Consider the following 14,656-nt stretch of genomic DNA (forward strand, 5'->3'; position numbering starts at 1 on the left):
AAGATGCATTTATTTCAAAGAAATTTGGATTCGAAGTTGAGAAAGTTTTTCCCGCCGCTCTGATTCAAACTCGAGAACTCTTATGACGACACGGAGAACTCTTATGACGTCACAGAACGGAGTGACGTGATCGTGACGTAAACGCAGACTCCGTGATTTCTGACGGCTAGCGGTGCGGTGCGCAACCTTCCTTTGCTAGCCTCAGAGATTCGTGGCTTCCATGAAGTAAGGAAAATTCCTCCAAGGTGGCGCCTCTTGTCCTAGGAAGTCATCACGCTTGTACTTGCGAGATTGGCCTGTGGCGGCGACACCTGTATTTTGGTTCTTGCTATTTTCTACATTACAAGAGCTTTGCTTTCAGTAAGATGGCGTTTTTGTGATCAGGAGCTGCTATTCTATCGATACAAGCCAACTTCAATTTCCCCTCAGTGTCCCTTTAATGATACCTAAATGCTACTTGGTCGGTTTCGGTGGCTGTTGGCTTCCTTTATGTATGTCATAATTAACGAGCTTCTCTTTTCCCTTCCCTTGTCTGACCTCGGTTCTGGCAGGCCATAGGTAGCGCAAGAGGGTTCTCGTGGCACTCGCGGTAATACAGGAAGTACTACTACCTCCGCCGCTACATACGAGGGTAGCGCTGGTGAACACTCTCAAAGTTCGGTTACACTACACATAAATACCCCCGAAAGCAAAAGACGACAGCCGTCGGCGTAGCTTAGTTGGCAGAGCACCAGACGCGAAATTCGGAGGTCGTGGGTTCGGGTCCTACCGGCGGCATGTGGTTTCGGTGCTATATATATATATATATATATATATATATATATATATATATATATATATATATATATAGCACTGTAGTGGCCATTACCCGCATTTAGCCGTTGCGTGTTTGTCTGAACACTCTTTTGTGTCAGGCTGCCGGGCGGTATATATATACACACACCTAGCAACCTGCCCACCGTGTCAGGCAGCAGGTTATTTAATCGTGAGAGGCTGTTCGGGAAGAGCAACCTGGGTCGCAACACACAGATGGCGGCACCTGTCATAGAAGAGCAGTGACGCACGTCAAAAGAAAAGAAGAGGCGAATCATGTAAACTAGCGAAGTGATTAACTAAATTCTAGTTAACTTTTTAGTTGTTACCGATAGGCACCAGACTGCAATCAGGGGTTTGTAGCCGGCCGTTAGCAACAGCCTTATCAGATTTTAGAATTTCGAAAACGCAATTACCCTCGCCGCTGTGGCTCGACTAATTTGCGCCATTCGAAAACCGCGCGCTTGTAGGAGGGCACAGAGCGACGTCAATCAAAAGCAAACTCCGTGACGCACGTACGACGGGACACTCTACTCCGCCCACGCTGGAGCAGCGATGTCGTCACGCTCGGCGCCCGACCCGCAAGCGCGCGATTTTCAAATGACGCGAGAAATAGCCCAAATTAGTTGAGCCACAGCGGCGAGAATAATTACGTTTTCGAAATTCTAAAAATCAATATGGCTATTACTAACCGCCGGCTACAAATCTCCAATTACAATCAGGTGCCTATCCTTAACAACTAAAAAGTTTACTAGAATTCATTTAATCACGTTGCTGGTGATCATTACATCAAAACCCTATTTTTAAAAATTAGTGGTCGGCTTCCCTGACACACTTGGCATATACAGGGTGGTTCGCCTAAGATTTTACACAATTTTTAAATATAGGCTTTTTGTGTTAGAAGAGCACTTTTTCGCCATAGCATTGCGGTGTAGTACATCAGAATACAGCTAAGACGTTCTAACCGATTAGCATGGTTTTCGAAACTATTGACCCCTGTTGTGGCTGACAGTTTGTTACTAAGAACATTGTCCTTCTTTTACAGCGATGGCTGTTGAGCGCCCGTTCCTGGGTTTCACGTCGTCGTAGTAGTATGCTGTAGTCGTCAGCGTGACCAGCAGGTACGTTGGCGTGGGAATCCCTCGGAGGGTGGTTGCCTTGCTTTCTTACCGTCATCCAAGGCTTGTAGAGGCAGAGCAGTTACCGTCGTCCAAGGCTTGTAGAGGCAGAGCAGATATGCATCCCTTCACGGTAAAAGCACGTGAGCCGAAACGGACTTGGATCAGGGAGATAGATGGGAGCCACCTGGCGGGTAGTTACAACGGAAGGAGGAGGGTATGGCAAGTGTAGGAGGGCATAACAGGAAGGTGGTTACCTTTAAAGGAGCAGGGTGCTGCGAGAGCGGAGGAATCTCCAACCAGAGGATGGTTACCACCATCGAAAGAGCAGGGTACGGAGAGAGAGCATAGGAAAGTGGGAGGGTGGTTACAGTGGAAAGAGGAATGAATGCCAAGACCGTAAGGTGCAAGCGCAGGTGGTCACCACAGGAACCACGCATCCTGGAAGAGGAAAGGCTACCATGGAAGGAGGAGGGTTTGAAAAGAGTGTAGGAATGCGTGACTGGAGGCAGTTATTGCAAGATCCATCCCGATGGTGGTTAGCGGGATAGAAGGGAGTATGGTGAAAACGAAGGAATGTAGCATGGTCTATCTGGGACAGCTGCTGAGAAACGCACCACTGAAGGAGAGGGTCATCGGTGGAGCCGCACGCCCAGAGTGGTGCACTGGAGAGGAGAGAGTCATAAGCCAGTATATGGGGGAAAACTAAAAAGAGTGCTCCAGAACTACACAGATATGAAGTCGCTCGCATTTTTGCTACCTCAACGTACCGTAAAATATAAACAACAGCTGTCACTGAATCCCACCATATATTTTTTGGAAGTGTTTGCTGAAACAACCGGTATGTATTGAAATAAATTACTCCCTGCAAATTTGTGGGAACTTCACTAATGATGTGCTGGCCCAAATAAAATAAGTGTGTTGTTCAGCTTGATAAAATATTTTATGTTCAAAACAAATATATTTTGCACACTACAGCAACATTCTCCCAAGGAGACATGTCTGCAATATTGCACTAACATTTGCCTGCATAACATTTGTGTTGTGTTACATGTATAATGTGTAGCATTACACCTTTGTCAACATTGAACAGGGAAAACATTATGCGGTGCACAACATAGGCATAACATGTGCTACCAAGGCATGTGTCAAGTTTCAGTAAGTGACGACTGGAGTTTGTACTAATTGCTACCCAAATTGGAACAGTGCGGAAGGTACAAGGACACAAGACAAGAGGCAGAATGAAGAACTTACCTTTTTGGATGATGAGCTACTTAACAGTGATTGTAAAAATGTCTGCCCTTTCTAGTTTCAGTCAAGTGCATGCACATCTCATTTTATGAGTCCTTTGTGTTACTTTCTTCCAATAAAATTTTGTTTGTTAGCCACTGTTGTGTTGTGCTTCTTGTCTTGTGTCCTCGTTCCTTTCATACTGTTCCACACGACGTAGTGTCTAGTTTGTAGAGATTTTTCTATGCAGTGCATCCACAGTCTTAGTACTCGGCATGCTTCGTTGCCTTACGGATGGAGCAACAAAAAGGACACCACGTGATCATGTGAACTTGCCAAGAGATGGGAACAGACCTCTGGTTCTGGTGCTTAGTACCATCACCTCAAAAACAATGCAACAAAATTATATATCTACCAAAGAACACACGTAAGCACTCGAGCTTAGCCATGATCATCCAGTCGTTTCAGCAGTAGTACATGACATATGCTATTGAATTTCAAAAGGACAAAAGGGACACGTGGTGTTTCCTGCACCAAACTAGACCATTTTCAGACACCCACTTTATATGGGCATCACAAGAGTAAGGTTAAAATGATAAACCACATAGCTTTCGGGGCTGCTAACATGTAACATCCAACAAGCGGGAGCAAATGTTGGCATCCTCACTGCAGGAAATAAGAGATTCAAAATGACTTAAGGAATTTCTTTCGCACATCTAACCTAACAAACATATTTATGCAACACCCGATACTGTCCATGCGTACTAACTACATTACAGTTGGCAGCAGTACACTCATATAAGAGACTGCTGTTCTGACTCAAAGGACCAGTCACATGTCTATGTGCCAGGAGATGAGACACATTTCAGCTAATGGGCAAAGAGATGGCACATTAACTCTGTGGTAATATTGGCCATTTAATGGCTACCTTTTATGTTCTCTCCCCCCCCCCCCCCCCTTTTTTCTCTAATTTAACCTTTCTCACACTCCTCTCCTTCTGTCTTTACCTCCCAAAAATTCTCTTCACCCACGCAGAGTAGCATGCCAGGAATTTTTAAACAAGAGCTAAATTCTCTGCTTCTTCATTAAGGGTTTCTCTCTCTCTCTGTAATATTGGCAGAGCTGAAACTTCTTTTTGCTCTTTTCAGCAATAAGGTACCCTTCAGAAATGGTACTCTTCTTTACTTTCATGATTTTTAACAAGGAGTCTCCGATTCAGTCCCAGTAATAAATACAAACTTTATTTTTCCCTGAAATGTACTTCTGCGCAACTTTGTAACCAAAATAAGGAAGACAAAGCTTCCAGAAGGATGCTTAGAAAGAATAAAAAGATACAAAAATGCAACAGGTGCTCATCCAAACCTTTCACATGCAAGTCACATGTGTAGAGTGCGATTAGTTTTGCATTAGAAGCAACAGACTTCATTGAAAGCTTGCTCCTGCAGACATAGTAATTCAGGCAGTACAACTTACCCATAATGGGTGTGAAATAAAATGACAAGTCGTGTGTTCAGAGGTACATATATTCACTCAATCGTTCTACCACAACAAGGCTTCAGTTCAAGTTTACTTGTCGTTGGCAAAGTCGGCAGGGTTCTTGCGCATAGACTTTTCGTGCACACGCTCGGCCCAGTCGTAGATAAGGTAAGCCAGAACGAAAGCTGTAAAAGTAAACACAAAACTGATGCAATGCTGCTCATAAATTTGGCAAAGCTACTTACATACAGGTCATGGCAATGTCCATTCATGTTTCGTATGTACAGATAACACACTGTTACAAGGATGTATCAAAAAGTTTCTGGACTGGCTTTGTGGATATAATAAGTATGGTATTTTCGTGCTTATAACCCACCCCTGAGTATAACCTGCACCCCTACTTTCTACTCACACGATAGGAGAAAAATATGCCCTCATATAGCGCACATATTTACCTTTAAGGAAGTACAACTATGTGCTTTTATAACTATGCAGGCAGTGATCATTGTTGTCAAAATGAGTTTATTTCGAAAAGCTCGTTGCAACACTGAATTCGCCACCATAACAGCAGTCTTTTGAAGCTTTGCAATTGCTTTCAAAGATGTCACAATTTTATGATCCATCTAGCCTGCTGTTAACTGCAAATTGCCTAAAGCTTTAGTTTACCATGTCAACCGGGATTTAATTTCCATGCATGCATGATACATTGGCACAGCAGTAGGACAAGTGGCCTCCAGATGCTCCCTGCCAACGTGAGGTTGTAGAGTCCATTGGCCATCCAGTAAGCATACAGCCACTTTCCGCATGCTTTTAGTGCGAAGGCACTAATCCGGAGGTTCTGACCCAGCAAAATCGTCTCTTGCCGACTATATGTCCGAGAAAAGCGAGCGGTCTGGCCCGAGGCACTGCCTGCTCGTCGTAGTCTTCTACGCAGCACAAATCGGTGCCTTCACATTGATTCGAATGTAGTAAGCGTTCTTTCTTTTTTAACAGTTCGTTGAGGATAACCTTCAGTACCTGGGTGCGGATTTCGGGCTGTGAGAAATATTTGGGTGACAGTAGAGACAGACACCACTGGATATGGATTTGGCAATGCCCTTTGCTGGCTGCTCGTCTGCTTGACATGTGTCGACGACATTGAGGATTGTGGATGCTGTATGGGCCATCCCACATTGCCATGAAGCTGACCCTAACCTCCGAAATCTCCATAAAGTCCATGCACCTCACAGTAATCCACCGGTCCCAGTGTTCCTGCCTCTGTTGGAAAGCAACCTGGAAGTCACGTTGATAACTTTTTTTTTGTAGAAAGCACCTCCACAAAAACTCTCTATGGTACCACAGTGATGTGTCTTGGAACCCCACCCTATTAAGTTTTCATTTCACTAACCCCACAAGCGTACCCCTGTGCTGCCACTTGTTAGTGCACAACAGCGCGTGCCCAGAAATTACTTGATTCATGCTTGTAAAACCTCAAAAGCACAATGCACTGGTGATGATGCATTGTTCACTTAAAGCAAAACCATGCACATTACCTTCAAAATCAAATTCCCAGCGCTTAGCAGTCTGGATGCCATGTTAAAAGCAACATTATGCAGTATCCAAGCAACAGAAGTGGCAGTGCGTGTGCTGTCTTCTCCTGACTGTCCCTGTGTTCAGCTGAGCCGGTGCACTCATACAAACAGAGCAATGCCTCCCCCTTCTCGAAAGTAAGGCTCCAAGGCACGTCGTGCTGTCAATTCGACATGAAAAGCCTACAATAGTTGGCATAGATGAACAGCTAAGATTGGGCATCAAGTAAGAAAGCTGGAAATAATTTTCCTGGCTACTTGGTTATGCCACCAAAATGTTTGCAAAACCAGCCGACTGGATAAAAAATTGCAGAGAATGAGGCCGAAAAAGGAATCATGCTTCCATGTTCAACTGAATTGTAATTAGATGCTATGGCACCACGAGAGCATAGGCTGTATAGCCCTCGCGATATGCACTGCATTTGCTGCACCAAACAAACAACTTTTATGTGCCGCCTGTATCACAGAACAAGGGATGTCTACAGCTCTATTGCATATCATTTGAATCTAACCTCATCTCAAGCCGAGGAGATCAGAAAAAATGTGGAAAAGTGACCATACCATTATTATTATTTTTTTTGTGAAACAACAAAGCCAGACTGATGCGACAAAAGAGTGGCTGCATGATGATGTGACTGATTCTTAAACACAAAGCAATGATAAACACAAGGTAGAAGAAGAAATTTTCGATGAAAAAATTGTATAGTAAAAAAAAAAAATTGTGAGGTCTGCGGTCCCGAAGTGATAAGGGCTACGAGGGACGCCTTAGTAAAGGGCTCCAGATTAATTTAGACCACCTGAGGTTCTTTCATGTGCACTGCCATTGCATAGAATACAGGTTTTTTTGCATTCTTCCTCCGTTTAATCGTTGCCACTACGGCTGGGATTCAATCCCACGACCTTGGGATTGGTAGCCAAATGCCAAAGCCACTGAGTCAGTTTTCCCCCAAAATCCTGTGCAGGCATGAGTGCACAATCGCATTCAAGTTGCCAAACAATCATGCCTTTCATAGAAAATAGAGGCTCTAAAATGAGAGGCCCCTAGTTCAATTTAGCATTATTGAAGATATGGGTTTCCATTTACCAAGGCACACATTCACATTCATTCTGAAAGCTAAAACAGTTCTGTTACTCTCAAGACAAGCAGCCACAGCAATTCACACTTTCACAGTTGAGTATAAAAATGCACAATATATATGTTAGTAAACACCACATGCCATAAAAAAAAAATAGGAAAAAAAAAAGCTTGTGGTTGTGAACTGTTTAGTTACAGAAACAAGCATCTACTGCATTCCCGGTGAATTGCTAAAGATTGGTATGAGGGAGGCCCATATGTGAGCATGCAACGAGTCATATCATCGCATGCTATTTTCTTTTTTTGCCGCATCTTTCGATTGCACTTCTTCAGGCCTTTTAAAGGGGCAGAGACACCAAAATATTTGAAGCGCATTTTTGCACTCGAATGATGCGCAAGACATCAGTAAACATGAATAACCATGAAATTAGCATAGTTAGTACCTAACTTATAAGTGAATTTATTCTTTGAGCAGTTTCGGTTTTGGGAGTCACTTGAATATTTTCCAAGCCAGACGACTTACAGAAGAAAATAGCACATAAGCAGGACACAGTAAGATGAGAATGATAAGATACTTCCCCACGCTGTCCCCTCAGCACACTCATTATATAATATCATTTCAGGTAGGTGCACGCAGTTAGAACTTGCACAGACAAGTTCTATGGTGTTGACAATGCCAGTGGCCACCAGAAGGTGGCACCAACAGCAAGTTTCAATTAGTGTTCCTATATATGCTCCTGCGGGAGCATATACAGGAACACTAGTTTCGGTGGAAATTCGCAAAAGGCAATTGGAAGATTGGTGGCTCAAAAGCAGAGAGGTGATATAAGATAAGAAGAGTAGGATTAAAAGGCATTTAAAGAAAATAGAGAATTTTTTGACTGATTTATAACACCGTTATAGAAATATGAAGGAAAAAAAAAAAAGCTGGGCATGGTAGCAACTGTCACCACCTCCTTTCAAATGGGATGCTCCTATCTTGCATCCACCCATCCATGCCTAACGCATAACTCTGCTCAGATATTAGGTGACGGATGCATTTCAGCATTGCAACTTACGTGGCGCGACATAGGGGAGCTGGTCCATCGTCCTCCTAAAGACATTCGGGATACCATTCTTCAGCAGACCAGCGAACGCACGCTGCTCGTACGGAGACAGCCGATACGTGACAATTCCTCGCAATTTGTACAGGTTGCCGAAATGAAGACCCATTTTTTTTTCAAGAAATCTGAAAGAAGCCACAAAAAAAAAAAGACAACTAGGAAACCGCAATTGCCATGCCAAAATTGCTGAAGCCTGAAAAAGACGAAGCAAGCGATTTAGAGTACATGCGACGCGTTTGCTCGAACAATTTCCAACACACGTTCCACGACGTTTAGTACATCAAGGAAGAGCGGACACTCTTGGCATACTTCGGGGGACACAATCAGTGTTGTAGAGATCTTTCTCACAGGGCGCAAGGCTCTCTGCCACAAGTAGAATGCGACAGCAAGTTACATTTATTACGTGCTCTCAAAGGCACTCTACAAGCAGTCCCACATGAACCAGAAGTCCACATGTGTCCCCGGATGACCTTGATTGCCTTCTTCCAGTTATCTCCCTGGTAGTTCCACATAATGATCGAAATGGAAGAAGTGGCAAAAAGTTTCCGACAGAAAGCTTCCAGCAACAGATAAGCCCATGTTAAAGGGTAGAATACACCGGTGTGCTTAACAGGGTACGCGTTTCCAACGTCGCGGACGGGTTAACGAAAGCGCCGAGCAGGTGCTTCGCACACACAGTTCACTAGTGTGCAGGGAATACCCGAAACGATAGAAAGGCAGAACGGAAGTCACTCTAAAAGTGAGCTTACCGGCTCTGGCTTTGCTTGAAAACTGCAAATTAAATGCGCAGTTTACGGCACAGCGCTCGCCTGCCTTGCCTACAGCAGCACGACCGAAAGAGATAGGTTTTAAACACCACCCCTGACCTCTTCTCATCCGCTGTTCGCTACCGCTCACCTACTGCTCACCATAAATCGTTGCTTGCTATGTTATCACGTCTTACGTGTTTACTACGTTATTAGTAAGGTTCAGCGTTGAACTTCTTACTTTTATTGCATTGTGAATTTTAAATATCAAACAAACTTTGAGAAAACACCGCACTATTTTCTTCTACTACGTCGTATTACTGGTTGCTGGCGGCCTCTGTTGTCGGATTCGGTTCAAGGCATGGCTCATGGCGACCTGTACGAAATTGCGATCAGCTGTGCTCCGTAAGGTTTCTTGATCCTTCCCGTTTGCGTTTATTAGGGCTTGTATAAGTTGTTGCGGTATCAACAGTTTGTTCATTTGACTGGGTTTCAGGATGCCGTTGTCGAAACGAGAATTAAAAGCCGAGCTGAGCGCTTTCCGTGATTACTCGTTGGTTCTGTTTACGTTAGGTTGCAAGACCTGCTGGCGAAGCATGGCTCAGGATTTTGCTCTGAGTTCGGTTTCTTTGAATCGCCAGAGTTGGTTTGTGATCCACAGAACCTCAGTGGATATAGGAGACAGTGTCAAGGTCACCATGTGTATGCGCTGTCATCGCGGTGTAGCTGCTCGCCTTAGTTACCGACCCCTTGCGCGATCATGTGTCATTAGGAGCGATTGAAAGACAATAAAGACGCCCGCATGCTGTAAGTTTGATACACGTGAACCACGTTGAGCATGTTTTTTGCCCTTAAGTTAGTCCCGGGACCTTGATTCATACGTCTTATCGAGCACAGGTGTTGATTAGGAGCGTGAACCGGCTTGTTATCCTTCACATCCGGCTTAGATTTCAAACCGAGATAGCGCCAGCGCATCTTGCTGGCAGTGATGGGGTGACAGTTTTCTTCAGTCGCATGTGTATTTAATTTATTCAGCTAGCTGTTGCTGTATTCATGTGATGGTATTGTTAAACATAAAGTAAGTGCTGACAGTTTTTTTTTTTTTTTTTCTGCAGGAAGGGTAGCCATCGTGAACCATGGCCTTCGTTGGTGCCACCACGAGCACCCCAAAATTACGACTCATTACACAGTCGTACCCAGGGAGACTGACCCTCGATGGAAAGGCAAGTGCTGCAAATATAGGTGTACCATTCACTGAGAATAGTAACCGAGGTAATAGCGAATCGTCAGTGCTGAAAATGCTTGAAAACTACCTGACGATGCAAATAGCACCAGGTTTAGAAATTGTGAATGGAAGAATATAGCATTATAGGAATGCAAGACAGATCGTTTTAAAGCCATATTGCACAAATAAATTTAAGATGAATGCACACATCTACATGAGCATGAACTTGTCACTTATTATGCATTTACCGCACTTACATTTGTCTGTTTGCATGTAACCATGGGTCAACTAAAGTGAAGCTGTGTTGCAAATTTCTAGCCCCATTAACACAGCCAACCAGAATACTCCACACCATTCTATTGTTTAGCCTTGCTTTTAACCTTCATTGGATGTGGAAGTAGTCCAACATATTTGTCCAGTGTGTTAAGGCGGAGATCTGGGCAAGTTTGTACATACTTGGAAGCGGTTTTACACAGCGCAACACACAAGACAAGAAAGAACTGACACCACGAGCGCTGACTATCAACTTAGGTTTATTCTGCTTTACACGAAATATATAAGGAAGGAAGTGGCACGAGATGAAAGGCAAGATAAAAAGAAACCCGGAAAATACATGACACAGTGAATGCCTACTTCAACGCCATTATGGAGAAAATAAAGACAAATAATCAATTTCCTTTTTAAGCACTCTAACAGGTGGTTTGCTGACGCAGCTCTGACCCCTAAGCTTGATAGTCATCACCTCGAACAGCTCCCTTGCTCTCTGATATTTGTATTTTTTGATTACGTGTGTGCTGCTCAACAAAGGTGCACATTTCCTCGATTTGCAATTCTTGCAGTGAAGGGCTATATTACTGGCCGTTCCGGACTGTAGTGATCTAGCGTGTTCATTCATTCTTGTATTCAAACACCGACCAGTCTGTGCGACATATGTTTTTCCGCAGGACAATGGCACTTCATACACAATACCGCACTGGCAGAACTGGCACCACAGCGCTCATGGTGTCAGTTCTTTCTTGTCTTGTGTGTTGCACTGTGTAAAACCGCTTCTAAATATGTGTCCAACAAGTCTAACTGCTAGCAGAGTCCAAATCCTTGTGCATTGTTTTGTGTAAAAGTACATTTGGCAGCAGTTATATGAAAATTTACAGGAGGTATTCAGAAGATTGGATTGGGAATAGTTGGTGGAAAAAGTAATTATATATATTAACAACGTAACCAGCAATGATGGTTCAACTAGATTTGTTATTTGCGCTGGCGATACTAGCATATTTTTTACATCTCCTACACCCCTGTGTTTATTAGACTGCACAAGCCTTACATTGTCGTAAAAACACAAATGGAGCTCTGTAAACTCATTAGCAATCAACACTAATAATACAAAACTGTCCTCTTCAGGGCAAAAAACCAGAAGGTCCCTGTTAGTGGTAAACTCGTGATATGAACATCTGTCACTGACATCACACAAAAATCTTGGCATTATATTCAAGGAATATTTATCCTGGAATTTGTATGTAGACGTAGTGACCAACAATATTGCCAAAGTAGTGGGAGTAGTTACCAAATTACTCTCCATCTTAACGATCTACATAAGATTATTCATAACTCCCTCATTCTTTTCCACATTGACTACTGCCGTCTGATCTGGGGCAGTAATACTGCCTCCAACATGAATAAGCTACAGTTGCTGCAAAAAAAGGTCTGTACGCATTATTTCCAACTCTCCATATGGCGGTCACACAGAACGCCTTTTTGATAATCTGAATATCCACCAGTTCGGTTTCTATTAATGACACATTACTTAACCGATATTTTAAAACCAAAAACCAGGAAAATAACTTCATTGCAATATTATTGAACCTGACAAGAAATACTAATATTTGTGAAACACGTCTGCATTGAAGTACGTTGTTGGGTGGGCTGTAATAGAACATTATCAAGGAACTGTTCCCTTCTGTCCCGTTCCTTTTGCGCTGTGTTCCTTCATAATGAAGCATGTCGTCATAAAATATGGCGTTGCCCATGTGTGCACACAAACTACAGCATCTAATCATTTCGCTTCACGTTACCATCATTACTAAGAATGTGTGGTCTATAAAAAAAAAATGCGGAAAAAAAAAGAAAAAAAAAAGAAAATGTCCTTCCAAGTTTTTGGAACTTTCACCAAACATGTTCCTACTGTCGGCTTTGTCATCTTGTATTCATCCATGTGTGTATGCTGTCATCCCTTTTTATTTTTTACATTATCATGTCATTATTTTCCTTGTATTGTTACCAAGAGCGTTGATACCAGTAGCATTGTTAATTATCTGCTCACTGTTATAACCGAGAGTATTGTTAGTTTTCTCCGTCATATAATAACACTTTATGCTCTGTATTGAATCTGTTAAATCCAAAGTTGCCAATGCCAATGCCAGCTATATCTTTATATATGTAGTATGTACACATATGATTTATTAAAGGGCACAGAGCCTGCCAAGCTATCTCTTCTTCAGCTCTTTGTCTGTGTAGTAAAGCATGTTGGAAGATGCAAGGCAGACAAAGCAGAATGGTGGATCCAAAAATTAATACGTAGAAGACTAAAGCATGGGGCAACAGTTTACGATAGACGGCGTAAGGGAATACATCTACTTAAGGCAGGTAGCGACTGCAGATCCGGACCACGAGAGTGAAGTAACTAGGAGAATAATAGTACGTTGGACTACATTTGATGGGCACCCTCAGCGAACAGCAGCTAGTTACCAGCATCCATCAAGAGGAATGTGTAGAGCAGTTGTATCTTGCCATCACTCACTTTTGAGGCAGTAACTTCGAGGCTAACAAAAAGGTTTGAAATTATGTTGACAGCGTAGCAAGCTACGGAGAGGAAAATATTAGAGGTGACGTTAGGAGATGAAGACATTAAAGGGACTTTAATAAAGTTGCGGTATGCCTGGGATGTTAAAGCATGCCGCTTCACGAATGTTGTCCAGGAAGAATTTTTTAATGCGCTTTGTAGAAACTGAGTTATCTGTAGTCAGAATTTGAATGTCAGCATCTTCGTGCCTTTCCCTCTCCTCTTGTCACTTTTTGCACATTGGAAGGTCGGCACTCTCCTCCTCCGGCCCCGTCTCCGGGGGAGAGCTTCCTGACCCGCCGGAGATATGCGGATTATTGGCCGCGGCCATGGTAGCTGCCTGATGTCTGAAAGAATCTAACGAATAGCCATCTCTCAACATGTATACGTAGATGCGAGCAACGGAGGAGGGTGTGAGATGAAAAAGTTGCCGGGAAGGGCTCGCCAACTTTCGCGCGTGATTGTTGGTTCTTTGTTGCTCTGTATTATTTGGCTCAGGTGTTCATGACAGCACAATGCAGTGATTGAGAAAGTTGATGTCTTCTCCTCGGAAAGTGTTTCAGAGCCCCTTTAAGAGATGTTAAGAGAGACAGGAATAGGTCAGGGAACAAAAGTGGGTTTTTGATATCCTAGTTGAAATTAAGCAGAATAAATGACCATGGTTAGGGCATGTAATGCGAAGAAAAGGTAACCGACGGGCCCTTAGGGTAGTGGAATGGGTTCCAAGAGTTGGCGAGCATAGCAGGGGATGGAAGAAAGTCAATTGGGCAGATGAGGTTATGAAATTTGCGGGGATAACGCGGCCACAGCTGGCACAGAACAAAGTTAACTGGAGGGATATGAGAGAGGCCCTTTTTCTGCAGTGAATGGTGATGGTGATTACCGCTACTTCCTCTGCAGCGGGTAAGCCATAAGGCGTACTGTACGGCCAAGGATTATTATGATGGTGGTGGCGATTACAAAATTGACATTTGTCTTTTGTTGGAGTATTACCGTTCCACCAAATAAGACGTTATGTGGCAAAGGTAAACTCTGCACTGGCCAGGTAGGAGGTTCAGTCAAAAGGTAACCTTAAAATGCCGATTAAAAATCTCACTGCACATGCTTTTACACTGCCCTTGTTATTCCCTGCTGCCACCAGGTTCGGCACGGCTCATTAGCATGAAATGAAAGATGGTATCACCACTGTGAGACAGGAGCAGTGTGCAGCTATTCCTTGTTTATTATGAAAGGGAAAAACCAATTAATATTCATTGAGGAATGGAGGAACAGAACAGGGAGTTGCAGCATTGACTGACGAAGCTCAGCACGACTTGAAGAGTTTTTTCATCTAGAACTCAGCCATTGGTGATGCTTTGGATTACCTATGATGGATGTGCTGTGACATATGTTGAAAAATGATAAAATGCTTCTATGTCATTGTATCACCACCATCCTTACTACACCTACTGCAGGGCAAAGGCCTC

General features: G+C 43.4%; 2 protein-coding genes across 2 annotated transcripts in view; one reads left to right on the top strand and one right to left on the bottom strand.

Annotated features, from left to right (window-relative positions):
• Window positions 1-4,666: 4,666 nt before the first annotated feature.
• UQCR-Q (Ubiquinol-cytochrome c reductase ubiquinone-binding protein) lies at window positions 4,667-9,264 on the bottom strand. Its single transcript, XM_077661955.1, has 3 exons — window positions 9,133-9,264; window positions 8,339-8,508; window positions 4,667-4,822 (listed from the first exon to the last, which is right to left on the bottom strand). The coding sequence occupies exons 2-3, from the start codon at window positions 8,490-8,492 to the stop codon at window positions 4,728-4,730; spliced, it is 249 nt and encodes an 82-aa protein (XP_077518081.1). The 5' UTR covers window positions 8,493-8,508; window positions 9,133-9,264; the 3' UTR covers window positions 4,667-4,727.
• A 188-nt stretch (window positions 9,265-9,452) lies between these two features.
• Etf-QO (electron transfer flavoprotein-ubiquinone oxidoreductase) overlaps window positions 9,453-14,656 on the top strand; it is a 28,446-nt gene continuing 23,242 nt past the window's right edge. Inside the window, exons 1-2 of the mRNA XM_077661953.1 lie at window positions 9,453-9,534; window positions 10,245-10,352. Coding sequence (XP_077518079.1) covers window positions 9,498-9,534; window positions 10,245-10,352 — 145 coding nt within the window. The 5' untranslated portion in view covers window positions 9,453-9,497. The remainder of the gene's footprint in view (window positions 9,535-10,244; window positions 10,353-14,656) is intronic.

Source organism: Amblyomma americanum, chromosome 4, assembly GCF_052857255.1.
Source record: "Amblyomma americanum isolate KBUSLIRL-KWMA chromosome 4, ASM5285725v1, whole genome shotgun sequence".
NCBI lineage: Eukaryota > Metazoa > Arthropoda > Arachnida > Ixodida > Ixodidae > Amblyomma > Amblyomma americanum.

Excerpts from the sequence above, each read along its gene's own strand:
- UQCR-Q (XM_077661955.1), bottom strand. The coding sequence starts at position 8,492 with ATGGGTCTTCATTTCGGCAACCTGTACAAATTGCGAGGAATTGTCACG. Across the intron at positions 4,823-8,338 it reads GCTCCCCTATGTCGCGCCAC|CTTTCGTTCTGGCTTACCTT; the intron begins GTAAGTTGCAAT and ends TTACTTTTACAG.